This window comes from Populus trichocarpa, chromosome 5 (genome assembly GCF_000002775.5).
Source record: "Populus trichocarpa isolate Nisqually-1 chromosome 5, P.trichocarpa_v4.1, whole genome shotgun sequence".
Taxonomy (NCBI): Eukaryota; Viridiplantae; Streptophyta; class Magnoliopsida; order Malpighiales; family Salicaceae; genus Populus; species Populus trichocarpa.
Genome location: NC_037289.2, coordinates 4089500 through 4116446, shown reverse-complemented (window position 1 = coordinate 4116446; position 26947 = coordinate 4089500). Strand labels below are relative to the sequence as shown.

General features: G+C 34.1%; 3 protein-coding genes and 1 pseudogene across 6 annotated transcripts; 2 read left to right on the top strand and 2 right to left on the bottom strand.

The window, feature by feature from the left end:
• Positions 1-96: 96 nt before the first annotated feature.
• LOC112327491 (nuclear intron maturase 4, mitochondrial) lies at positions 97-7759 on the bottom strand. Of its 2 annotated transcripts, XM_024600787.2 has the most exons (6): positions 7712-7759; positions 7383-7540; positions 4370-6923; positions 4017-4117; positions 3078-3140; positions 97-2057 (listed from the first exon to the last, which is right to left on the bottom strand). In XM_024600787.2, the coding sequence occupies exons 2-3, from the start codon at positions 7489-7491 to the stop codon at positions 4621-4623; spliced, it is 2412 nt and encodes an 803-aa protein (XP_024456555.2). In that variant the 5' UTR covers positions 7492-7540; positions 7712-7759; the 3' UTR covers positions 97-2057; positions 3078-3140; positions 4017-4117; positions 4370-4620. The 2 variants fall into 2 exon arrangements, with proteins under 2 accessions (XP_024456555.2, XP_024456556.2); XM_024600788.2 differs by lacking the exon at positions 4017-4117.
• Positions 296-2229, top strand: LOC18099034 (cation/H(+) antiporter 15-like; annotated as a pseudogene).
• A 7494-nt stretch (positions 7760-15253) lies between the features above and the next one.
• Positions 15254-17237, top strand: LOC18099033 (U-box domain-containing protein 25). 3 transcript variants are annotated; one of them, XM_024601073.2, is made up of 2 exons: positions 15254-15649; positions 16033-17237. In XM_024601073.2, exon 2 carries the CDS (start codon positions 16051-16053, stop codon positions 17041-17043), a length of 993 nt encoding a protein of 330 aa, XP_024456841.1. In that variant the 5' UTR covers positions 15254-15649; positions 16033-16050; the 3' UTR covers positions 17044-17237. The 3 variants fall into 3 exon arrangements, with proteins under 3 accessions (XP_024456841.1, XP_024456840.1, XP_006382863.1); XM_024601072.2 differs by having other exon boundaries at positions 15254-15665; XM_006382801.3 differs by having other exon boundaries at positions 15254-17237.
• A 5081-nt stretch (positions 17238-22318) lies between these two features.
• On the bottom strand, positions 22319-26227 carry LOC7466845 (uncharacterized). The gene is made up of 3 exons (XM_002306215.4): positions 25832-26227; positions 22850-22988; positions 22319-22690 (listed from the first exon to the last, which is right to left on the bottom strand). The coding sequence occupies exons 1-3, from the start codon at positions 26198-26200 to the stop codon at positions 22506-22508; spliced, it is 693 nt and encodes a 230-aa protein (XP_002306251.1). The 5' UTR covers positions 26201-26227; the 3' UTR covers positions 22319-22505.
• Between the last annotated feature and the right edge of the window lie 720 nt (positions 26228-26947).

The window sequence follows — 26947 nt, the reverse complement described above, 5'->3', positions numbered from 1 at the left end:
AATGAAAAAAATACATTATGGAGATTTCTTATCTATTCATTTATTTTTTATTTAATAAGTTATTTTTAAATTAACTTATACTCAATCAAAACAAAATTAAACATTGTAACTCCACAATCATTACATTATTTATTAAAATGGTATAATAACGATTTAGCCTCTTCACAAAATAAAAAAATAAAAAATTCAGTACAAGCTATTAAAGAGAAGTATTTGACATTTTGACTTGATATGGGATGCACTTAAAATAGAGTTCTCTTCTACCTGGTTTAGCACCACGAAAGAGAGCTTCCAAATGGGGCGGGCAGCCATCGAAGATGAACCGTACTACCTTCTTCTTTCTCTTTCCCTCCATCCCATCTTCCACTCTTTCCTCATTTTCACATACATGACAAAAGCAAAAGGCTTTCTTTCTTCTTTTCACTTGCCTCTTCATCAAATGCAGCAACTTTACTTCTCATCTCAAATCTTATGTTTTGCATATGTACAAAAGAATTCAGAGATAAAACACAGATGACTTGCAGGTCTTAGATGATGAGTCCTCTGCAATGATGGTGATTGTATCTGTGATTATTACTGCAATTATCACGCCCACTGTAACAATCATATACAGACCTGGGAGGAGGTTCCTGATTACAAATAGAGAACAATTCAGAGGTCAAAACCAGATGCAGAGTTTAGGGTATTACTATGTGTACACACTCATCTCAACGTCCCAACAATCAATAATCTCTTGGAAGCCTCCCACCCAACTAAAAGGTCCCCCATGTGTGTCTATGTGGTCCACCTAGTTGAACTCACTGGCCGTGCCTCAGCAATGCTTATAATCCATAACACAAGAAAATCTGGCCGCCCCGCCCTCAACGACACCCAAGCTCAATCTGATAACATCATCAATGCATTCGAGAATTATGAATAGCAAGATTGTGTTTCTGTGCAAGCCTTGACTACCATTTCCTCTTATTCCACCATGCATGAAGACATGTAACTTGGCTGAGGAAAAACTGGTTGCTTTAATTATCATCCCTTTCCACAAACAGCTAACAGTTGATGGTGGAATGGAAGTCACCAACCCAGCTTTCAGAATGGTGAACCAAAATGTATTAGCCAAAACACCCTGCTCTATTGGGATTCTCGTAGGGAGAAGGCTAAGTGGGTCTACTTATTTAGCCTTAAACCAGGCATCTCACCATATAGCAGTACTCTTCATTGGGGGCACATATGATAGAGAGGCACTATCATATGCATGGAGTGTTAGAATACACAAGAGTTTGGAAGTATGTTGTTGAAGGAAATTTACAATAGCAAGAGGCTGCTGTAAAACAACACTTTATATGCTGCCAATCTGCAGCTGCTGCTGCCAATGAAGGCAGCTCCTTCTACTACATGTTTAGTGTCTTTGTTGTCCCCCTTTGCTCTCTCTAAGCCTCTCTATTTATAGCTGAAAATGGGGGACAAACTTCCCCATTTTCAGGCACAATTTCTGCCAAGAATCTGCCATAATTTCTGCCATTGACATGCAAATTTTCTGCCACTAATATGGAGGATGTCTGAGCATCCAGCAATTAAGCTCACTGTGATGAGGTTCATTCCAGGTGAGGATGCAATAGAACCTGACGACTCTGGAATGCTCACCGTGGAAACAGAAAATAAAAATGAGAAGAACCTTGATGAAGAATATGTTAATGAATTCAGGATCCAGACTGCTCATGATGGGTCCATACGTTACAATGAGAAGGTGGTCAACAATGGTGAGGAAACAGTGGCAGCAATGAGGTCAATGGACAATCATCACGACTTGTTCATAGTGGGTAGAGGACATGTGATGATTTCACCAGTTACAGCGGGCCTTACAGATTGGAGTGAGTGCACAGAGCTTGGTGCAATTGGGGATTTGTTAGCGTCATCAGATTTTGCAGCAACAGTTTTGGTTCTGGTGGTACAACAGTGTGTTGGGTTAGAGCCAGAAGGGGGGGAGTTAGGAACACCTCATGCCCCTGCTCAACCAGAGGAACAGTTCAGCAGCGTGCAGATGGTGAATAGGCCAATGAGGCAACCTGTGTTCAACACATAACCCCAAACACCACTTACTTAGTAATGCGTCATATTTTCTAAAGGAAACAGAGTCAGAAAATATAATCTGGATTGTAGTTTGCGAACACTGCCAGATATAGTTTGAAAGTTTTCTTACTTAGCTTTAACTCCAACTTTTAGCAAGATATATATATATATATATATATATATATATATATAAATTATTTACACCTTACAATAGGAATTATTCTCTCATTACATTGGAAGTTACAATTGTGATTTCCAGCCTCATATGAATTGATTTTGAATTAAGTTCAAAGAAATGCTTAAGAGCAAATCATTATACAGATTGCAAAAGCTGGAAAATGAATCGAAGCCTAAAATGAGTGCAGCACGACAGTAAGGTCTCATAGTGAGATTTATGTGATCACATCCATTGAGTTTTACAGTAATCATGTGGGCACTCATTAAATTATTAGCACATAGTTTGATAAAGACCTTTGAATGAAGTTGTTTGTAGCACAAAATTCTTCAGAGAGATTGTTAAAGAGAAAAACTCATAATTGCATCTAGTAAGTGTGAAGGCTTGAGGTAGATTGCATCTCAAAATCACAAATTTCTCATAGCTCTAGTAATCTCATCTTTTAATAAAAAAAATATTAGGCACGGGCATGCTTCTTGAAATCTGTGTGCAAAACTTATGTGCAGATGTATTGTGCCCTCACTGGGGGGGCAATTTGGTGTTGGCTAGTTATGCTGATGTTAAGAATCCTGTTTCATCATGTTATTGTATAATGTCTTTATTTTAACCTGTAATCTTTTATTAGTTACTTCATTTTCAAGTCATATTCTTGTGTTGAACTTAGGTTTTCTCAGTCACTTCATGTCAGGCCAACATTGCCACCCCAGCTATTGAGGTGAAGGTGCTAAGCCTTGCTAGATGATTTACGTGCTTCTCTTTACTAGACTTCCAAGCAACAGCAAATGCAGTGATTAATCATAAGACATGTCAGTTTTATGAAGCACTAGTTTTGTTCAATTACCTTTAAGCTTCATCATCCTCACAGTTTGATCTTTCAAAGCTGGGACACTGAAAACAGCCACCCCTGCACCAAGAAAGGAAAATCTTTTATTTGTCCGTTCAAGAAAGGAATGGAATAAAATATCAACAAACAACATTCAAAAGATGAGCAGATGAAGGAATATGGAAATGATAGCATTGACAAGATTCTGCAGCCTATAAATATATAAGATATTTCAGATGATTTTAAACAGATTGCTCCGATTCCAACTATCTTACAGTTTATAACTCTACCAGCCTTTGACAGCAAAACCACATTGAGAAGTATGACTGAATGTAGTATAAACATAACTGTTTTTATAAAAGTATGCTTAAAATTAGCTCCATGCCAGGGTTCTGTGAAATCCTGTTGTTAAAGACATCACCGAGAATGTGCATTGTTGTGCAAAATCCACGCAAACCAAGTAATAGCACAAATAAAAGGGACATGAAACATAACATCGTTCGGCAAAGCCTACTCCACAAAACTTCACTATCAAATACAGGATACAAACATCTCACTACTCAAAGCACGGTTACACCCAAGAAATCATTCACAAGAAAAAATACCACACTAATTCTTTATGGCTAAAGACTTTGCCTACTGCACCAATTCTTTTGGTTGCCACCACACACCATCAATATCGGAGGCACACATAAACTAGCCACTACACATGCTATTTTTACTACCAAAAAAGGTTTTTCATTAGAAAAGAATCTTTCTTTCATTAGAAAAAATACTTCCAAGTCCAACTTCAACAAGAAAAATCCTTTTCCTAAACACAATGTGTCAACACATTCCATTCTTGTTTAAGACACCACACCATGCAATTACCAATCTAACCTAAACCAACTCACGAATTTAAGCCACAACTCAACATGCATTGGACATGACAAGAAGATGAAAAGTTGCATGTTCTACCTCAGGTTTCAATTTTTCTCCAGTTTTTGCAGCTTAGGGTGTCCACTCTACTGATATAGAAAGAAAACTTGTGACTTTGAAGGAACAGCCGAATCCTGAACCTTCAAGACCATCCAAACAGGTATGATTAGAATTTCATTCTGATGAATGGAGAATATGAACTGCTAAATGCAGAAAACATTGTTGGAATTCCACCCTTAGTACTAGCATAAGATTGTAAAACAGCTGCTAAGCATGTGAACATTTGTCAGCATAGAAAAACTAATTTTACTACTGACATATATAGATCCTGCTCTCAGGTACTCTTTAGAGTGCTATGTATGTGCTCACACACACAAATATCACAAACTTACAGCTATGTTGATGCTTATCCATATACCGCGCCCTCCTTTGTACAAAGAGTAGGAATCTTCTTTGGCTTCCAGCACTTTCTGCATGTTCAAAACATGGGTACATGTGGCTCTTCAAAAAGCAAGCCTAAGGAGGTTCTTAATGTTGGCCCTTAAAGCCTTGATGCCAGCTTCCCTGGTTTCTTAAAAATGATAGTTAATGGCCAGGCATCTATCATTTTTATACCTTATTCTGTTCATTGCAGTGAACAGCTTCATTTCCATGAACTAAAATCAATGGATTGAAGGGATATTTGACCCACATATAAATCCGTTAGATGCTGTTTACACAATCCAATTCGCCTTTTATTCAAGCTGGGATGAATACAAGTTGAAAATCCTGTCTTCCATCCAGGGAACTTCTGTCTTTCCATCACATGAATAGTATAAACACTTGGTGCTGCAGCTGGACACCCCATAACAAAACAACCGCAAGGCCGCGACTGACTCACCATTCTAGTTAATGACAGTAAACATAAGCCGCTATAAGAAATTCCATACATCAGCGCCTCATCATTATCAAAAGCTAGAGAGTGAGGCTTCTCATTTTCCATCTCTTGCTCTTCCTCTTGGGTGGAAGGGATCCTGCTCAGTTCTAAATCAAAACGTTTCTCTATTGCACTTTCATGAACTCGGTACTTTGCTGCTAAAGTCCGAATGCAAGATTTCCTAACTTGATTCCTGATTATGAGCTCTAACTCAGCGAAGTTCTGGTAATCACTAAACCACCTAAGCCAACGACAAACAATACCCGAAAACCAATCAATGATCTGGATGTTGTCTTGTAAAATTAGTTGAATAATGGCACGGGAGTGACCTTGGGAAGAGGTCAATCCATATCGTAACAAACGCTTCTTAATGGCATTAACAGGAGCAATGATCTCCGTAATGGTTTCAGAGGAGGAGCTAGAGCGTGGCAAAAGAGCAAGAGTCATTGCAGTCTCAGATTTAACATATTCCTCTGCATGCTTCTGAAATTCATAAAAGGATTCTCTGAGTTCTTGTGGAACAGCCGGTTCAGCAACATACTTGGACAAAACAAATTCCTCACTCTCTGCTGCTTTGGTTTTAATGTCTTTCATCCATACTTTAAGTAGGAACTTGTACCAATGATCAGTTTCCATTCCAGCTTTGCGGAAACAGGAAATTTGGTTCAAAAGAGAGCTTCTATCGGCTAAATGTTTGATCTCTGACTCCTTAACCTTTCTCAAACCATGAGCTAACCATTTCTTCCCAATCCTAACTGTCCCAACATCCCAAGCCTCTTGTTTCTGCGAAGCAAACAACTTGACTTTCTCTTTTAACTTGTGGGCAGCCCTTATAGCTGGACTTTCTTTCACAGTTCTTCTAATCAAAGTGCCCAAAAAGCAAATTGCTTGAGGTCCAGCACTAGGTAATATTTCTGCTTCACTATCAACATCCAAGTGCAAGCAATTGTGCAAGTAATTTACAACATCAGACTTGAAATCAATTGCAACATCTTTGGATCCAGAAACTGCAAAAAATAACTCATCCATGAAGCGACAAGAATGAATTCTTGAACCCTCCTTACTGCTGTTTTTAATATCATTTCCTTTCAGCTGCCTCCTAAACCAGCTGCGCAACTTGGAGTGGAGCTGCTCTCCACCAAAATGGACATCTGGATTCAAAGCTTCATATTTCATTGAAAGTCTGTGCAATTCATGGTCAAAAACATCAAGGTATATGTTCATTAATATAGGAGACAACACTCCCTCTTGCGGAAGACCATGGCCTTTTAGGTAACCCCCAAATTCCATATTGAGTACCTGGGCATCAAACATGCCTTGGATCATATCAAATAAGCAGGGGTCTTGTATTTTTTCCCCCATTATGGAGAAAAGTTTATTAAGGATGCAGGTATCCAGCTTTCTGCTTATGATCAATGTAAACCACCAGTCAGGGTTAGAGATATCTTTGGTGATGTATTTTAATGCTGAATGATGACCTCGTCCACTTCGACAACCATGGGATATTTTGGAAAAGTAGGGCCTATAAACAACTTCCAAAACTATTCTAATAGCCTCTTGAACAACTTTCAACTTTAACTTTGGAAGGACAAGGATTTCATTTCTTGCACCCTTTGTTGCAATAGAGAAAGTATTTCCACCAACATCAAAACATCCACCGGAGAGCTCTTTTTCCATGGATTCAAAAGATATGTTATCATTATCTAATGCTATATCGACATTCGCATTGATCCGAATACAATTATAAGCATCATGAAGGGTTTCTTGATTTGCAATCACTTTTGTCATTAAATCTTTAAATTTTCCATTAAAATATTGCTCCTTCACCCTCTTTTTTATACGAAGTTCAAGAGACCTCTTAAGCTCCATTCGACTCTTCGCTTTTCTCTCATCAGCTTTGGAGGATTCGTCAACAACAAAAGCTAAGTCCTTCGCTAATGTCATTTTTCCAGTACCCTTATCAATGTTATCATTAACGTCTGCAAGAGTAGAATAGTCTGCACAAGCTTTGGATCTTTCTAAAGGTCTTCCTGTTTCAATAAATACAACAAATTAACAAACTAGAACTTCATGAACAACTATGAAGGACACGGTAAGACAATAGAAAGCCCACCAATTTCTCTTTCATGTTACATACAACATTCAACAACAATCCCTGTTAAGTTTGGCCAATGGAAAATATGTGAAGTGCAACTAACACTGATACTTTTCATAGCCAACTACATTATTCTTGCTTGAGTATGACCGGACAATGAATATGTATATATATATATATATATATATATATATATATATATAAGAAAAGAGAAAACCACTTTACCTATTATTTTTCTACTACATTTAAATCCAAAATTATCACAACCATTCTAAAAAAACAAAACTGAGTCTTTAAACAAACAAAATCAACAAGGGCCAGCAGAAGTATTACAAATCATTCAACAAACAATAGCCTTGCACATCAATTAAAAGAGTAGACTTTAAGAGCTTACCCATATAAGAAAAGCCAAATAACTTGACCCTAACAAGATTCATGTTTTGCAATATTCTGCTTCTGGGCAAGCTTCCTTTGCAAATTCTTGGCAACCAAACAAACCACATTTTTGTAACTATCACTCACGATCACAAAAACTTATCACCTCCTCATGTGCTGCAACAATAAATTTCAACATTCAAGTGAAAATATAAGAATTGTTAGTTCAAACCAACTATAAAAGCATACAAAAATATGAACTGATGAGCAGCAAGTGTCAATTTCTTATAGAAACATTTTATCAAACATGTTGCCTACAATGTTACTAACCCGGGAAGAAAAATTTACCTAACGAGATTTAAATTAGTACTTTAGCGGCCCGAATGAGAAAAAGGAAACAGGTCTTTCTGTAGGAGACTGGAAATATATAGGCTTCTGATGGGCTGTATTTACTGGGCTTGAGCCCTTTTTTGAGAAAACCAAGTTTTTACTGGAAAAAGAATTAAGGGACAAATCAAATGTAAATTTATGTTTGAACATTAATTTATTATTAATTTAATATCAATTTATGTATGAACAATAATTTATTATTAAGTAATTTAATGAAATGAATAAATAATTCTCTTAACAAGCACTTTCTCATGTAGTGGCATTATAAGTAATTACATAGCTGAAAAACCACAACTCCAACGATATTGATTGGTTCTTTTCGGGGAAAAAGTTTCTTTAAGAGGGTAAAATTCACTGCCATGATTGATATTATTGTCCTTGATTGTTTTCTTTTTCAATTCAAAATTGATTCTAAGCACAAGAAGATTAGGTCACCCATATGACATCTTGGGTTCTTCGTGGGGTGTGACATGTTAATTTGTAATATATATATATATATATATATATGAAAATGTTATAACATAAAACTATTTCTACTATCTTAACCAATATACTAAACTTTAATGTTGATACAGTGCTTAAAGTTTATTTTTTTTAACCTTGCTTTATAAGAAAAAAATATCTTTGAAAATTTTTATATACGTGCTTAATATTTTTTAAAGAAAACTATATATAATTGTAGATCTTTTCAAGTTTATATAAGTGAATTTAATTAATGTTGTATATTAAAAATACAATTGATAAGTATTTTTTTTCAAACAAAGAAGTTATGGTTGACACCGTAATTTTAAAACTCGTACTAGACTAGTCGGTCAATCCAAAACTTGTCTGACCCGAGGCCGGAATCAAATCAGGTTTATTAAAAATAAAAAAAAATAGAAAAACTTGAGTGATTGGTTTGGGTTGACCCAATCAAAAACTCATTTATAACATAAATTTATATATATATAAGTAATTTCAAATTAACCCGATCAAAATTTATAATCTAGGTTTTCTCGAATCGAGTTTAAAAACTCTGATAGTTTTTAATCCAAATTTTATGTCTCTTTTGATTTTTGACCAGCCTCTTGCTGCACTAAACAATATATAATTTAATTTAGACAAGTAGTGGCAGTTGAATTGTTCAAATGGCAGACAAGCTAGCGTTCAAAGGACAAATTTTCTTCAAAATTAATTTTATAGTTTTAAAGTTTCATTTAACACTTTGTTTTGTCTTATTGTTGGCCGTCTCTTTCTTGCTATAACCGACATAAGTAAGCAACTTATATCTTCAAATTTCTCTCACAGATTTGGGTAAGATAATTTTGTTTCCTTGAAAGAGGGAATAATGGGCTTAATAATTAAAACAAGGCAAAGGAAGAGTTGTTGGTAAAATTTGTTGTAAATTTATTAATAATATTTAAGTTATAATTTCCTCTCCTTCCTCATTTTTTTTGCTCTCTCTCTCTCTCTCTCTAACCCTTTTAAATTCAACCACCTAACACTTAGTCTATCAAGATCTTTATTCTGATTCATTTTTATTTAGAATTCCTCATATTAAGTAAAAAAAACTATTCATTTTTTGTTCCAACTTAATTTTAAAATGTTAGTTTTTATTTTATATTCTTATAGTATATGTAGTTTGTTTATGTATTTACTTATTTTATAGCTTTCTCCCTTAGAAATTTGTTGTATGAATGTATAATTTGTACATTTTAGGGTTTGTTTGAGATTTTAAAAAATTATATTTATTTGTAATTTGATGAAATTTATTTTGAATTCGTAAATTAGGTGTTTTGTAATGAAATAAATAATGGCTTATTTAATGGTTACGTTTTATATTTTGTCAATTTTATTGTTGAGTTGAAAATTTCAGTAAATGTATAGAAATTTAAATTTATGTAGATAATTGATAATGATTTAATAATACTATTAAAATAGATTAAGTAAATTTGAGTTAAACCAATGTTAACTAATTTATTTAGTTTAGATAATTAGTTAATACATGTTGTCATCAATATTCTATATAGGTTTGACATAAGTAATGAATGATCATTCATAGGTGTATCGAGATTCACCCGAAAGGTTGCGTCAAATGGATTATTGTAATGGAATTGAGGGTTTTATTAATTACGCACTATCTAATCCGAGAAATATTAGTGGAGGCAATATTAGATGTCTATGTAAGAGGTGTAAAAATAAAAAATTTTCTCAATCGAGATGTTGTAACGAGGTTTCTTCTATAAAAAGGGTTTATGAAGAAAACTTGTGTTGGTTTGCACATGTAGAACTATATGTTCCTTACGATACCATAATAGAAAGGATGGTTAGGTCAACTTATAGTTCTAGCAACGTGCATGGAGTTATAGATGACAATAGTAATTCTTATAGAAATATGGTTATGAATGCGATGAAAATTAATCAATAGAATCAAGGAACGTACATCTTGGGTTATGTATAGACGAATTCAATCAATTTGTGTCATTTATTACTCTTTATTCTTGTTGGCCAATGTTAATCATGGTTTACAACTTGCTACCAAGGAAGTGTATAAGGCTGGAGTTCATATTTTTATCTATGATTATACCCGATCCTAATAATCCAGATCAGAATATAGATGTTTATTTTTGACCGTTGATTGATGAGTTGAAGCAGTTGTGGTCATCCAGAACTTTGATTTATGATGTCTTGAGAAAATAAAATTTTCAGATGAAGACAACTTAGATGTAGATTATTAATGATTTTCATGTGTTTGGAATAGTTTCTGGTTAGAAAATTAGCATGTCCATACTATATGAAAAATAGTAAGGCCTTCACATAACAAATAGTGGTAAATCATATTTTTTTTATGACCACCGTCGGTTCTTGCCAACATATCATAAGTATAAAAGGAACAAAAATGACTTATTTGTTGGTAAAGTTACTATCGGATGAAGAATTATATGGCGTGGTATTGCAGTACGATGATATTATGTTTAGTTTTCAATCTAGTAAACAGAAGTTTTCTAGTTTTAGTGTGACCCATAATTGAAAAAAGTGAAGTATTTTATGAGAGCTTTCTTATTAGAAGATCAATATCTTTTATCATAACCTTGATGACTTGCATGTTGAAAAGAACATGTTTGAAAATATTTTTTACACGATTATGGACGTAAAAGGGAAGACAAAGGATAACATAAAGGATATAATGGATATACCTTTGTTTTGTTATAGTAAAAATATAAAATTGGTTTATGATGAGTCATGAGTCGTAAAGCCTAAAGTCAACTTCTCTTTAGACAAGAATGCATAATCACTTGTCTACCAATGGTTTAGAAGTCTATGTTTTCTTGATGAACATGTTTCAAACATATATAGATTGGTGAATTTAAAGGATTGCAGATTGTATAAAATGAATAGTTATGAGTGTTACGTATTTATACAAACACTCATTCAACTTGCTTGTTAGGATTTATTGCCAAAAGGGATATGATATGCATTCACGAAAATCAGTTATTTTTTTAGAAATATATGCTCTAATAAGTTGCATACACAATACATGGAGAGGCTTGAAATGAATATTGTCCAAACAATCTGCAAACTTGAAATGATATTCCCTTTATTTTTTGACTTAATATAGCATTTACTCATTCATTTACTGTTTAAGGCAAAAGCTGAAGGCCCTTTCCAGCATAGATGGATGTATCAATTTGAGAGGTTAATGATTACACATGCATCGTAATAAAATTTCTATTGTCTTCTTTTTTTTAAAAAAATCAAAATGTTCATTTAATTCTATGCAGATACTTGTTCAACCTTAAGAGAAAAGTAAAAAAACAAGGTGCATATTGAGGCTTCGATATGTGATGTTTATATTTATTATCTCAACATTTATCTCGTGTTATTTCAAGCTTTACTTGAGAACAAAAATAAATAGCATTCCAAGGTATGGCAACGGTGGGAAGTGCCTATGAGTGAGAACTTATCAATATTTTATCATTCTGGATGACTTGTAACAAAAAATATTATGAGGGGAAGATATTTGATAAAAAATAAATTAAGACATACACATAATTAAGTGTTCTTGGTGTTCTTTATTTTTTTGTGTTTGATCCATTTTGTTCAAGAATTTTGAGTTTTTGTATTTTTTGGTGTTTAATCTGTTTTTTAACTTTGGTTTTGTTTTCGAGTCAAACCAGGATTTTTGGTTCAGTTTATAGTCAAACAAAAATTTTTAGGTTAACTCGATCGGGCCAAAATCAAGTCAAGGGTCTAAGACCCTGTTTGGTTTTCCATGTTTTTGTTAAAGGTTTTTTTTGGTTTAAAGGTGTGTTTGGAAAAAACCTCTTAGGTCTATTTTGGTAGTTTTGTTACAAGGAAAGATGAGTTTTTTGTCAAACAAAACCTAAAAAAATAAAAAATAAATATTTTTAAAGGTACATATGGCCAAAATTCTATAATTTTCATATATATATTTGTATTTTTATCATGCTTTGAAAAAATACAAGAATCAATCAAACGATATTAAAACTAGTTTATGATTATCCGTTAGAACTTGACTTACATTTTCAAAACACAAAAAAATATTTGTTTCTTTTAATATACAGGATTATGAACTTATACCTATGATGTATTCTCGATATTAAATAAAAAAAGACAATTTATTTTATTTTTTCTGTTTTTATATTAGAATGATTATGTTTTAACCTAATAAGATAAGGACCTCCTTATTGAGGAGAACTTTTCTTAAACCCTAAAAAGACTAACGGTTAGAAAACACAACATTACCTTAGTTTAAATAAGACAAATAAATATGCAGTTTATTTCAGGTAAGGCGTACTAGGGGTGTTAATATCTTCCTTTTATGTAATCAGTCCCCTTACCTAGACTGTAAGACTAGTTAGGTTTCTAGTGACCAAAATATTAGGTGGCAACTCTCATTCCTTTTTTTATTAATAAATGACAAGAATTTATTGTCCTTTCCACCCATATCTTTCCCGATAATCTTGATCCGGGAGGATGATTGTCGCGACGCCGCACACATGCGACAATTATAATATAATATTTCTACCACACTTCAAACCCCTTTCCCTCAACCTAACCCCACCTAAGTTCTTTCTTTCAAGTTATTCAGTGGTTTTTATGCAATATCATAAGATTCATGGTTCCATTACCACGCATATCAGCAAATTCATTTCGTTCATTTTCGCATGCGAAGTGGATGATAAGATTTTTTTATTACATTCATTTTTTAAAATTGTTATTTTATATGAATATGTTTAACTAACAATAATTTTCTCTTGCAGACTATGATTCTTGAACGTGAACCAAGACCAATAGAGCTCTTTGTAGAAACTCACATGCAAAATGATGTCCGTCGAAAAAGGGTGTAGCAGCTCATGGATAGCCTAAATCATAAGTTCGTGATATGTTGGATTTCAACAATTTCTTTTCTAAAGTTATTATTTTCATATAACTATGACTTTTTTTCAGAAAACATCTAACATCTAGTTGCAAGAGAGATATGGGAATAGTCTTTCAACTCATCAGGAACTTGGTCCATAATTATGGTTAGAGGTAGGATCGTTCGATGAACTCCATAGAAATCAAGTTTACAGTATCTCAAACTCTACGGTCGAGGACTTGCAGACGGCCTGAAATGTTTCAACCATCAGATGCTCACAATCAGTTTTGAGCACTCACACTACGGAGTTCCAAGCGATTTTGAACTAACAAGTTGAAGCTCGGACATCCCATCTTGCTACTGAGATAGAATGACTTAGTGCTGAGATGGTCGAACTCTGACGATTATAAATGGAACTAAAATTACATATGAGGGGTACATATGCTCCCCCTTATCGCCTCTATGATCCCAATGAAGACCTGCCTCCTCTTTCAGCCCCTCTCTTGTAGATGAATTGTATTTGAATTGATAAGTTTTTGAAGCTATAATAAACATTTGATTTTTTTATTTGATTTTAATTTCTTTTAATTATTTTTTACATTGTTTATTAGATTTAAGAAACTATTTTAATAAAATTATTGATGATTTTACCGATGGATTAAGTCCGTTGGTATATTCCAGATAGTTGGAAAGGAATTAGTGGAAATGCCACTAACACTATTTAATCACTGACGGTTTAATTTCGTCGTTAATGTTTGAAAAAATCATGATGGAATTACAAACGGGTTTTTTTGTCGGTAATTTGTCATATTCACCAAGGGATATAGCGATGGAATAAAGCGGTTATTTTTTTTAGTTTGATGTGCTTTTTCTATCTGTAAATCCATGAATGATTATATTACCAATAGACTGACCGACAAAATATAAATCATCAGAGATAAGTTTTTCAACAAATAGTAATTATATGTGAACCCGTTGATAAAAGTCATGCCAATATGGGATCAAGGTATAATTATCGATAGAATATTTCTCCGGTAAATTACAAAATTCTGATAGTGAATTTCCTTCTAACTCACATTCATCATCTCATCCCATGATTTTACCCAATGGAAGAAATCTGGATCCCACGAGCTGCTGTAAATTGACAAAACAAAGTGGTAGCATATGAAATGTTGGCAAGTCAAAAAGTCATTGCCAGGACAACTAAAAAGAAATGGATTGATTCTATTTTGCCTGTAAGAATTTGGTCCACCATTTCTTGGTGATATTCACCAACACATATCTTTTTCTTCGTGATATTCACCAACACATATCTTTGTGCCCACCAATTTCCAAGTTTAAAAATCAGATTCCTCAGGACAAATCATCAATTGAATTTGGTTAAAAAAAACATGTTTGAATGCAAGTTGGCTAGCTTAATTAGAAATTCGGCTCACGTTTCAAGAAACCTGATGCAAGTATTTGGGAAAAGGTTGCATCTTTTAGATTTTGATCAAAAGGGTACGTTGAAGTTATGTTTTAAAAAACTTATGGAATCCTTTTGTAATATAATGTGGGCATGCTTTTTAGTCTTTCACCATCAAGATGGTGTTTGAAATGATGGTAAAATTCTGAGAATCCAGCCAATATTTTTTTTCTTTTTCAAATGAGTAATGAATGAACTTCGAAGCCCTTTCCTTTATGTTTTGATCATTCAAGTAGTTCAAGGATTAATGCCCTATGCTTTATGGAGGCCCCCATAAGCCCTACTGATCTTTCCAACTACGATGAAATGATTTAGCTGAGAAAAACAAGCTGTGCAGTGATCAAACAAGCCAGTTCTGTTTTTCCATATTGGAGGAAAGCTGATATTATTATTATTCCATCAGCTAGTGCTTTCCCATATTATTGCCACTCCCGTGAGTCTTGTGACCAACATTACATCTCTCGATCCCTCTCTCTTGTAAAGACACTTCATTTTCAACTGTTGTGGGGTGGATTCAAACTTCAAAGACATCAACAATTATTAGCTTTTTTCTTCATGTGGGTCAGTTTTGACTGCATTGATAGATACAGAGAGAGAGGAGAGAACAAGGCTTGGGGACCATTCCCTATTTTTAATCTATATTATTGGTTGCCATCTCTTGCACTTTCACTAAGATAAGACCCATATTTTTTGGTCTTCCTTGGTGTTTGTTGCTTGTGTTCTAATCTAACTCCTTCAACTAAGATTGTACTTTTGCCCCTCTCTCGCTCGCTCTCTCTGTCTCTCACTCTCTGTCTCTCTCTTATCTATAAAGAAAACTTCCCTTCTCCCTCTTGTAAACCTCTGATGCTGCTGTTGCTAACTAGAGGTGGTAGCGGAGCCTTTTTCTCTCATCTTTCCTTCTTTGCTTGCATTTCTCTTCCTTTTTATTTTCCTCATGCCAATGGTAGCTTAGTTTCACTTCACAATCAACTGTCATTTATGCACTTCGGACCTCAGTATCTGTACTGAAAAGGAAAGGAAAAGAAAAGAGCCCACTTCCACTATGTTTGTTGCAGTTTTTTAATTTGTGAGTGCTCTTTAAGGTTTGTCTTTTTAACACCTAGTTCTTGCATTGTAGATTACTAAGTAATTAGCTTCTTCATTTAAATAATTCCTGTTCACCAATAACTTTAGCTACCATCCATTTGTTAGATAGTGATAAATTTTTTAGCCAATAGTACCCTCTCTTCACCACCAATAGTATCTCTTGTTTTTTGCTCTAGAAAATCATTTGTTTGTTCTTCCTACATGGAAGAAGCAGAAATGACTATACCCCACTTGTTCATGTGTCCAATTAGTCTAGAATTGATCAAAGATCCAGTAACTCTATGTACAGGCCAAACTTATGACAGATCTAGCATAGAAAAATGGCTTGCTGCTGGTAATCTTACATGCCCTGTCACAATGCAGAAACTTCAGGATCCATCCATGGTTCCTAATCACACTCTTCGCCATTTGATTGATCAGTGGCTGCAAATGGGCACTCAGTTTGATCCTGTTTTGTGTACAATTGATTGCTTAGCCTCGTTGAAGAAAAATCTTGAATCAGATGAAGCTACCTTGGAGTACAAGTGTCAAACACTCCAAAAAATCCAAGCTCTAACAGAGGAATCACAATCTGGAAATTCTTGTTTGCTTCAATTAGGCTTCTTGCCTTTATTATTGGAACTACTTTTTGGAAAAACAGAATCCAAACTGTCTCAAGAATGTGTTAAGTTTGCAGAACAAGCTCTTTCTTGGGTCCTAAGATTGCTGTCACTCGGCGAGTACGAGTATTTAAATATGCTAAACGAAGAGTCTAAATTGGAGTCCTTTCAGGTTTTGTTTGATCAAGGAACTGGCAAGATCAAGAGGAGTTTGTGCCAAGTAATAGAGGCAATATCATCATCCTTGGAGACAAGAGAACTCTGTGCTAAGCTTGGCAAAAACCGCAAACTCTTGAAAGGGCTGATTCTTCTTGTTCACCAAACATATGAGGCATCTGACGCCGGAATAAAAGCTATATCTGCACTATGCTGCTTGGAATCAAATAGACAGAATTTGGTTCAAGAAGGTGTGATAAATAGACTCTTGACCTACATTTTCGATGCCGAAAGACATGAAAGAAATTTGGCACCTAAAGCATTGTCAACAATCGAGCTTCTTCTAGAACTAGAGAGTGCAAAAGCGGCTTTGATCAATAATCCTAATGGTATTAAAGCTCTCATTAAGATGGTCTTTAGGTTTTCAGAGCACGAAGGCAGCGAAAGCGCTGTTCGATCATTGACGATTATATGCACAGATTCTTTACAGGCACGAGAAGAAGCAATTGGTGCAGGAGTTTTAACTCAATTACTTCTGCTTTTGCAGAGCCAGTGTAGTGCTAGGACTAAAACAAAAGCAAGAATGTTACTCAAGCTGCTTAGGTCCAGGTGGGATTAGGAACCTAAACATTTGTAAACCACAAGAGTTTGGGCGTTTTTATCCCTACGTGGGGTCTTGTTCCTACTTCCTGGTGTATTGGCTTCATGTGATCTTTGTATAGATTAAAGAAGTCTCCATGTTTCTATGTTATCAGTCATTAAACATTCATTAATCACTCAAAAAATCCCTTTACCCTGACTGGATTCATGTTATGCCAAATTGCATTATATGGATGAGTGTCCTGTGCCAAATCCCTACCTTTCTTGTCCTGGAGATTGATTCGAAAAAAGATTTGAGGCATTATGTAAATTTCCTGGTCATCAGGTTAACTAGTCAATTATTTTTATTAAAATTATCTCTTTTTTTTTAAATATAAATTATTATTGTCGACTCAACAAAATTTAGACCGGTTAATAAAATTTAAAAACCTGGTCAAGTTAATCCAGTTTGATCGAGTTAATATTTTTTTGATTGAACTTAAAATTTAGTATCAATCAAACTTTAGTTTATAAATTTCTCGAGTCAACTTGTTAAACTAAACCGGGTTTAACACCTATACATTTTAGGTCTTGCTTTGTGATGTGGTGTTGAAATATCATTTTCTCCAAATCAGAAAATGAAAATTGCCCCCAATAAACCATTGACCAAGAACTGAAAGCACAGCCTATCTGTCAAAAGATAAAGTTCATGCCCGTGGTTCACATGGTTCAACCCAAAAACAATCAAAGCAGCATTGATGCCAGAGAAAGCTGGCATTGTCTCAAATACATGATATTATGGTAACAGACAGCATCCATGTATCGTTAATGTTGCAATCTGGGAACTGAAATTGATGGGACTGAAAGTTCTTGTCTATGGATATATATTCCTTTCACTTTCTCTGATATTTGTGTGAATGGGGGATAGGATGATTTGCAATTTGCATAGCATGGGTTACAATTAGGTCGCCGAAAGCTGTTGAATTGTCTGCATATTGTTTCATAGAATACTGCTCATTTGGGTTCGCTTTTCCAGCCCATATATCAAACCTTTTCAGAATTGATTGTTAAAAAAAAAAAAAAACATCAATGAATTTGATTGTATAGGAAGAAATATTGACGTTCAATATTTTATGTCTCTGCGTTCTTCAATTCAATCGCATGATTCATAATTGATCAGAGTCGAGCAGATGTTTGTAACCTTTGATTCGCACATCACAAACATCTAAGCGAAGTTGACCGAATGTTGAAACATGTGGTCGAACGCAAAATCAATGACGTGGTGCTTTAACAACAGGCGCATGGACTGCATCGACAGCCTGGATCATTGCAGTCGCGCCTAGCATCGGCCACTCCGATGTATATGGCATGCCAAATGAACTGAAAAGAGTAATCTTCTTGCCTTTGCAGAAGGACTGGCCCACCATAGAAAGACTATTGTAGTCAAGAATCCAAATATTAGTTATTTTTCCCTTTCTTTATTATTTAATTCTGCAGTAAACACTTTTAATGAGTGATCAAAAAGTTCCAAAGAAATATACCCTTTGGTCTAAATTTTCGGCAAGGAAGGAAGCAAGAAAAAGATGGAGCATTTTCTCTTTACCAAGATTCTAAATGGTGAAAAAGAGGTGGAAATTGCACCTCCGCACTGTATCTATAGCTATGCGCATCACCAGACAACCGTCCAAAATTTTGGCTAGATGTCAAAAAGATGGTGCTTCCAATTTCATGAGGTCCACAACAGCAGCTAGCATCCTGTATATTCAAGCAAACAGCAGATTCCTACTAGAACTAATCAACCAAGTAATGCAGAACCCGTAAAAGGGTGTTGAAAGAATGCCTTAAAAGCTGCAGAGGATCAAGAGTGTTGCTAAGGAGAAGATCAGCTGGAAGATTTCTTCTTGAAGACCAAGTCTTTAGGAATAAATTCTGTTTTTATCTCTTGATTTGTTATTAGTAGTTTTCTATGTAATCAGCAGATTTCATTGTTTAATTTTCTGTTAAACAAAAACTCTATTTAAGAGAATCATGCAATTAATAAAGATATATCTTCTTCCACATAACTTGTCTTTCTTTTCTTTACGTTTTGTTCTGCACAATCTGATTTATAGTTATCAACAAATGACAAGAACAAAGGCAAAGTTTGTTATAACATGTGGAGGGGATTGTTTCCTTAGTTCAAAGGCAGCAGTCTGGTCTTATAACCTAACGGGTTATAGCAACATGAAACTACAGTGACAAGAACATGAAAGTTCTCGCTTTCTGCACCATGAATGGCTAAGCTAACCAAGAAATATCCTGCATCATCTATAAAAGGTTTTCCTCCAAGATTTATCATGACGTGTGGAAGAAATTTACCAGGTTGGTTTAAGTATGCATCAAAGCAAATTCCTAGAACTTGTGAATTTGGTAAACCATGTAGCGTGGCTTAGATTCTTACACCTGACCGATCAGTGCACGATGAAACTAATAAGACAAAAGCAAGAAAGACCTCGCATTCCATATGAGCACAGTTGAATATTGCCTTTAAAGTTTGTTTTTCTACACCTCAGAATTAAGGACCACAGCACATGAACTCTTCATGAAGCTATCCAAAGACGTGAGTGGAGATTCAGCCAACTCTATCTTAGACGTCATACTATATGCCATTTTGGAATTCCCTCCATTAGACGCAACCCAGAAATTCCCTCCGTTTGGTTTGGTTAATCTGTGTTGTGCAATGTGTCAAATAATTATATCTTGCAGTTTCATCTAAAATTTAAGATATTGAATTGAGATGGTTCTTTGACGTTGCAGTTTCATCTAAAAATTTAAGATATTGAATTGAGATGGTTCTATGACGTGGTATGGTATCAAAATCATGTTAACTAATCATCCATGAGTTTAAATCTCACCATCTCATTCTATTTAATAAAAAATAAATATAAAATAATGTGAATCCGTATAAATTTTAAATTTAAAAAACTTTCACTTAATAAGATATGTTAAAAAATAATATAAAATTATATCTTAAAACTTTATTTAAATATTTAAAATTTTAAATTAAAACGAGTTGCAAATCACTTACGGTGGTCTTTAGAAAATATGACCCTTTCTATTTAATAAAAAATAAATATAATGTAACGTAGATTTGTGTAAGTTTTAAACTTAAAAAATTTTCATTTAATAAAATGTGTTAAAAAATAATATAAAATTATATCTTAAAACTTTATTTAAATATTTAAAATTTTAAATTAAAACGAGCTGCGGTCTTTAGAAAAGATGACCCCTGGGATGGGTTGCTCAACGTGTTTACAGAACACACTCATTGAAAGGGTCCAGATTCCGGTGCCTTGGTGCCTTGGGTTCAAAATCAAAGACATTGACTTAACTTTGCATTGAACGGTCTATTTAAGAATTTAAGAAGATCTGGTTTGATTTGTCTGGTGGTTCAAATTGAAGATATTGTTACTAAATTCTAAAACATCCACTCTGACATTAAGTTAATTAATGCCTTCATATTTTAACCAAAGTATTAAATAATTTACATACCAACAGAAGCAGCAAGGAATTTACCTGTCCTTGATTTTTACATTACTGTTTTCTGCAAAGTAGAGAGCAATTAAGGGACAGTACTGGGCAGGGCTGTGAGAACTAAAACAGTAAGTGGTGACTAATTATGTACTAATTTCTTAGAAAATCCAAGGGTGGATCATGGATGGATGAAGAGTGACGTGATGGAAACAATATGATCATGTCATATTTATTGCAGTGTTATTGTTTATTTTGACCCTTCAAACTCGTTTCATGAACGATATTTATTGATTATCCAGAATATGAAAAGCTATTAAGCATTGCTTTAGACGAGCATTGCTTTCGAAAAATAGTTTTGCTCAAGGAAAAAACTTTAAAGAAATAAGATTAACAACGAACTAGACACTTTACATGAGTTTTAATTATCAAATTCGAGATGTTTTCTCTATATATTTAAGACACTAGAATAGAAAAGATATAAGAAAAAAACATATTAGCCGGTGATCGAAAAAAAATGCAATTACCTGTTTGAGATTGTGATAGTCATTGCGGTTCAAAGTATTTTTTTTTAGAAATATATTAAAATAATTTATTTTATTTTTTAAAAAAATATTTTTAAAATTAATATATCAAAATAAACTAAAATTTTAAAAAAATTTATCAATTATACTTTTCTATTTTTCATGTTATGAAATTGATAGGTCATGTAAAAACAAGATTAGGGTCTACGGATATGTTAGGATATCTCAACTGGATACATCATTCATTGTACTTGCACTTGACACCCATTATGATGATGAAATGGCTTGTCTTGCTCTGAACTTCTCTTAAATTCTCAGGACTTGTGTCGTTCCATCTCCACAGGGGCAGACTTTTGTTTTTCTACTTTTTTTTTTTAATGGTTAGTTATTTAGATATGTACTAGTTTACATGTCTTTGCTACCCTTTGAATAGGATCAAAATATCAAAACATATAAATATAGAAAAATAATGTTTAGATAGCAAGAAATTATTATTAAATCCAATATAACAGGTAATTATTTATTTAGTTTGAATTTAAAATTAAATTATGTAAATTAGTTTAATATAATCCAATAAAAAAAAGTTAAGATGACATTAATTTTTAATATTGAAACAATAACTTATTAGATCAATTCAAGTTTCACGACCCGTGTCATGAATTTTATTGGGTTTGATGACTTTATTTTTTAAAAACTTATTTTTACTTAATTATATGATAACAAAAAATATATCCTTACAAAATCAAGCACAAATCAAATATTAAGATATTTATTTGAAATCACGATAACTTTATAAAAGTAAACTTGAATAAGTTATGAAAGTTAATTTAAAATAAATTAAATGTTAAAAACTAAAATTGAAAAAGAAAAAGCAATTAAAAAACTCAATACAAATACAAAAAAATAATGAAAATGAAAGAACGATGAAATTAGAAGGGGAATTAAAAGAATAAAAAAGTATTGGAATTTTTTAAAAAAAAAATTATTTAAATATTTAGTAGAAGTGAAGCACCATAATCTTCACCAGATGTTTAGTAGATAGATATCTTGATTAATATGTGAAGATGATTTAAATATTTTGTCACATGAACCAATCAAAACAACTAAATATATTGGCAGATAAACTACTAAATTATACATGTACATTTAATTAAATATTAAATTACCAAAAAAAAAAACCAAATAATTACCCATTGTTTAGATTTTTATCCAACCTAACATAGAAGACGAACATGCCAAAATGATATAAACCAATATTGATTACCTTATAGAAAAGCACACTTACTCTAACTCCATAATTCATATTCATATTCATATTCATATTCATATTCATATTGTTACTAAAACAACTTCGGACAATTCACACTACAGAAAAAGTCATTGGAATGAAACGTCCATGTTCCTCCAATGGCAGGAGGACCCGCACAAGAGCGGGCTAAGAGCTAGTTTGTGTATATAAAACAGGTTACTATGAAAGTGTGATGAACTGCTGCAAAGAACTGACCAGACTTGGAGGCCAATGCTTAGTTTCTTTAACATATGACAGGTCCGTATAGTGAGGATCGAGCATGGTGGCAATGGTGAACTGATTTTCAGCTAGTAATAGGGCATGCTTGTCCGCATACAAGGCTGCTGCAAGAGCTGCATGTATTTCTGTCAAAAAAAAAAAAAACCCAACACTTGTTCATTATGAGAGAATGTTACGTACAAAAACTAGGAGTGAAAGGAAAGAACTCTCAAGGGGGGGTTACATTGAAGCTAAAGCTCACTACTCTCACACAGCCAAGGGAATGCAAAATCCTGGGAAAATACCTGGATATCCCTTCAAAGATATTGAAACGTCCTCCATTTCTGCAATTGCTTCTTCTCTGTTCCCAACCTCATAAAGAGACAGTGCTCTCCCCACTCTTCCATAGTCTGAGAATGCGAAATCTTTGTAGTTTTCAACCATCTGTAAGAAAGTGTGTAAATTGTCATTGCAAGTAACAGCGCAATTATATCACTCATAAATGAAACGAGAATGCATTAATTACATAATGAAGCAGAAAGTATGTAAATGGCCATTGCAAGTAACATCGCAATTGGATTACTCATGAATGGTTACAAGCGTGCATTGCATCATGAAGGCAACTAGAGTCTTGCAATGGAGCCATTGATATCTTGTACCAGGTAAGTAGCATGTAATCTGGATTTTCTTGTCAAATCGAGTGACTAAAAATAAGCAGTGCATTATTGGAGAATGTGTCCTAGGTGGAAGAAAAGAGCAATCACAGCTTTCAGAATCATAAGTACCATTTGTGATAAGCCAAAAATCATGCAGTCCATGAGACTACAACTACACTTTTCCATTTGCGGTTCTGAAATTTGCAAATGGGTGATCATTTCAACATTGTAATATGTAGAACCAATTCGATCATTTTTTTTGTTCTAACACAGCAATCTGGGATGCAAATCTTCAAGCGAATTGTTCATGAAATTGCAATGAGGCGGAAGCATTTCCTTTTTTTTCCTTTTAGGTGGGAGTGTTGTGATAAAGCACATGCATATCACTTCAACTCCTTTCTTTAGGTAAATGAAGAGCTTACAATGATAATCAATTCTTCGCACAGTAAAAGAAAAATACAGGTACCAATGTAGGCGCTGTCAGTATAAATGGACAGAAGCTTCTTACATGCGGTTCCATTTCAATTTAAAGCACAAAGATCTGAGACGGTGCATTAATCTCTGAAATCTAGAGATAAGGAAGACTTCCAAGATACAGAACATTGTAGGGGATGATGATTTACAGTGTTCTGATTCATACAAACTGCAGGAATAAACAGATGTACAGTAATATATAGCACCTAGCAGTTAACATGAAACTTGAGGGAAAATAATAGTTTAGTCTATGTGGGTCTCTAACAAGAGCACAAGCAACTGCAAGGGTCTATCCATCAAGGAAAAAAGGAAACTAAAATCACCGGTGCACGTCCCATTGAAATTCTTCAAAAGCATCAGTTGCCACAATAAGTACATGTGAGGTCTAGGACAAATTAAATCTGAAAACCCGGTCATTCACAGAGAAAGTTTTGTGGAGATACAATCTAGTGCCTTCTATCTATATGATGCAATTAAAGGTCTCTCCCTACCATATTCATGCCAAGATTTCACCTTCTGGTAAGCCCTGAGGTAGAGCCATCAATTGATTGATGAAGTTCTGTTAGTTGAACAGATGCTACAGGATCTTGGCTCTTGAAATGCAGAATTATGTCAAATCAGTTCACAGTGATCTTTGCAAGGGAAATGTGCTGTCATGGAAATTTCACACAAATACAGAACAAAATTCTAAGTTGAGTTTCATAAAAACCATTTAACAGTATTACTTCCTTTGTTTCTTTTTCGATTTTTGGCAATTAGAGATTTTTTTAATGGAATGAGCATAGCATTGCTTAAAAAAATAAAAAGAAACTCAGCCTCCATGTCCTGATGTCCCCATGAGAAGCTCTGAAGAGGAAAAAACATAAATAACCCTCAACCAACAAACAAACTATTACTTGTTAACCCTGGAGCATATTACCCCTAGAAAATAACAAGCTTTCGATTTTGAAATTGAAGTCTGAAGCTTCAACTGGAAATGGCTTGTTCATTTCATCACATCTCGACACAAGCTTCAGCTGTGATAGGGCTTTCTAAGTTTGAGCTTGAAACTCAATACTTTCCTCTCATTTAATCCCATGTGCTAACCAGTAACCACTTCAGAATGAGAGACACCATTTGCTTTTGGGTAGACACCAACTTATCACTTGTTATATGCTAAATACTGGATATTCCCTTGTTTACCTGCTTTACTTTACTTCCTTGCAACCTTACGCATAGGGCTCTATACATCTTCACATTCCAACATTGTTCAGGAAACCAATTGTGACTTTATATGTCAATTTTAGAGCAATTGGTTTCTTTCTGCCCAAAATCCATGGATACAGACTGCTACTTTGGTGGCTTCCTCTAATACTCAACCTTTTACTTAGTCTAAATTCCATGGATACAGTCGATGCTTCAATGGGATTTATGTTTGGAAGCTCAGACCATCCACTTGAACTTTCCTACAACTCCTTGCACACAAATTATCTCTATATCATCTATAACCTACTGTAAAATTAACACACCAAAATCAGAGCGTCAAGCATGTTAACTCAATCATACAGGTAGACTTCAATCCCTTCATCCATGTTTCGAAGAAAATTGTTTCAGAAGACCACTGACATAATCATCTATCTAGTCAGAGTTTTTCACCAAAAACTTATCCAGCTAAGCAAAAAACCCCCCCCCCGGACATAGTTTTTCGCCAAAAATTATCTTAATGACTTCAAATGGCATGTTAGTTTTGAATTACTATAGTATTCTCCCAACATTTACTCTAAGCAGCAAGTTCTTCATCAGTCACAAGAACCTCTCCTAGCTCTCTTTATCAAAAGCCATGCACACTACATCGCATGCCATTTCTTTTTTGACCATCATACCTAATCAAGTTTAATTTGCTCATTCAAAACCCACATCTCCTACTTAGCACCACGCTTAAATTTTTTTCAAGCTTAGAGCTCTTTCCTCACTCGCAAACTAAAGGGAAGGGGATAGGTCTCAAGTTCAATTATCACCATTACCCACATGAGGACCAACAAAATAAACACAAGAAAACAATTTTCTTGACTCCCATATCCTTTGAGAATCACATTTCAATAGACCAGTATATGTAAAATCAAAATACAAGGACCGATCAAAAGTAAAGGCTAAAAACAAAGGGAAAGGGTAGCAAACCAGAGTGAAGTAGAGCAGAGCTTCATTGAAGTCACCTCGAGCCTGCAATTCCCTCCCTTTCTCTAACAACTCTACAGCTTCTGACACTCTCCTGGATATGGCAGTACTGGCTTCCTTCTCAGCTTGGCTTACTGGGTCATAGCTCTCTGCTAGAGCCCAACAAGAGTTTAGCTGTATTCTTGAGTTTGCACTTGCTATTTTAGCACCAGTGGTACTAAGAGGAAGATTATTAGTAGTGGTGGCTGTTGTTAATAATGGAAGGGAGAACAGGAGAAGGCGCCTAGTGGTGGCGTTTTGGTTTGGAGTTGGTGGTGAGGGTGGTGGTGAAGGGAGGAGTAGATTGGAAATGGGTGCTTTACATGCACCCATTTGGTGGTTAGTTTTTTTTGGTGGCAAAATTCCTTCAGTTTCTAATTATAGTGAGTTTCATTTTCTTTTGTTAATTTTGGTCCTTCAAGTTTCAACATGGTTGGTTTTTTATCCCTTGACATTCTGTTTAGCAGATTGGAAATTTTTTTGAGGGAGTAATTTTACACCTCCTTCCTCCTTGTTTAGCACACAAAATTTGGAAAGGAAAAAAATTACGTAACAAAAAAAAGCTAAAATAGAAGGGAGATTTGTTATACTAATTGACATGGATCACTATTTACTGTAATAGTATAATTATTATTTTAAAACAAATCAATGGCCTTTGTTGAGGTAATTTATTTATTTTTCAAGATTTATTAATCATTATCAAATTGATTAATAATAAATTTATATTTTTTTCACTTGTTAAACACGATGAAATTACTAAATTATACTTAAAAGCAAAAAACAAATTAACATCTAGAGATTTTTTTGTCTTTTTTTAATTTCTTAAGTCCACTAAAATGATTCATTCACCCTTAAATCATTTTTTTAAATGGCCTACAAGAGCTTTTTTGTCTTTTCGTTTTTTTGTTATTATAAAGTTAAATGAAGTACATTTGATCTTTTAATAAATATAAAATATTAGTTAAAAGAGAAATGGTTCGTGCGTGCAACACCAACATGTGAAACTCCTTCATGTTATTCAAACAGTGTGTGAAAAGGCTTACAAGGGCCAGACGATAGCTTTCGGGGCCGCTTTTGAAT

Excerpts from the sequence above, each read along its gene's own strand:
- LOC18099033 (XM_006382801.3), top strand. The coding sequence starts at position 15,871 with ATGGAAGAAGCAGAAATGACTATACCCCACTTGTTCATGTGTCCAATT.
- LOC7466845 (XM_002306215.4), bottom strand. The coding sequence starts at position 26,200 with ATGGGTGCATGTAAAGCACCCATTTCCAATCTACTCCTCCCTTCACCA. Across the intron at positions 22,989-25,831 it reads CTCTGCTCTACTTCACTCTG|ATGGTTGAAAACTACAAAGA; the intron begins GTTTGCTACCCT and ends ACTTTCTTACAG. Across the intron at positions 22,691-22,849 it reads ATCTTTGAAGGGATATCCAG|AAATACATGCAGCTCTTGCA; the intron begins GTATTTTCCCAG and ends TTTTTTTGACAG.
- LOC112327491 (XM_024600787.2), bottom strand. The coding sequence starts at position 7,491 with ATGTGGTTTGTTTGGTTGCCAAGAATTTGCAAAGGAAGCTTGCCCAGA. Across the intron at positions 6,924-7,382 it reads ATTTGGCTTTTCTTATATGG|GAAGACCTTTAGAAAGATCC; the intron begins GTAAGCTCTTAA and ends TTATTGAAACAG.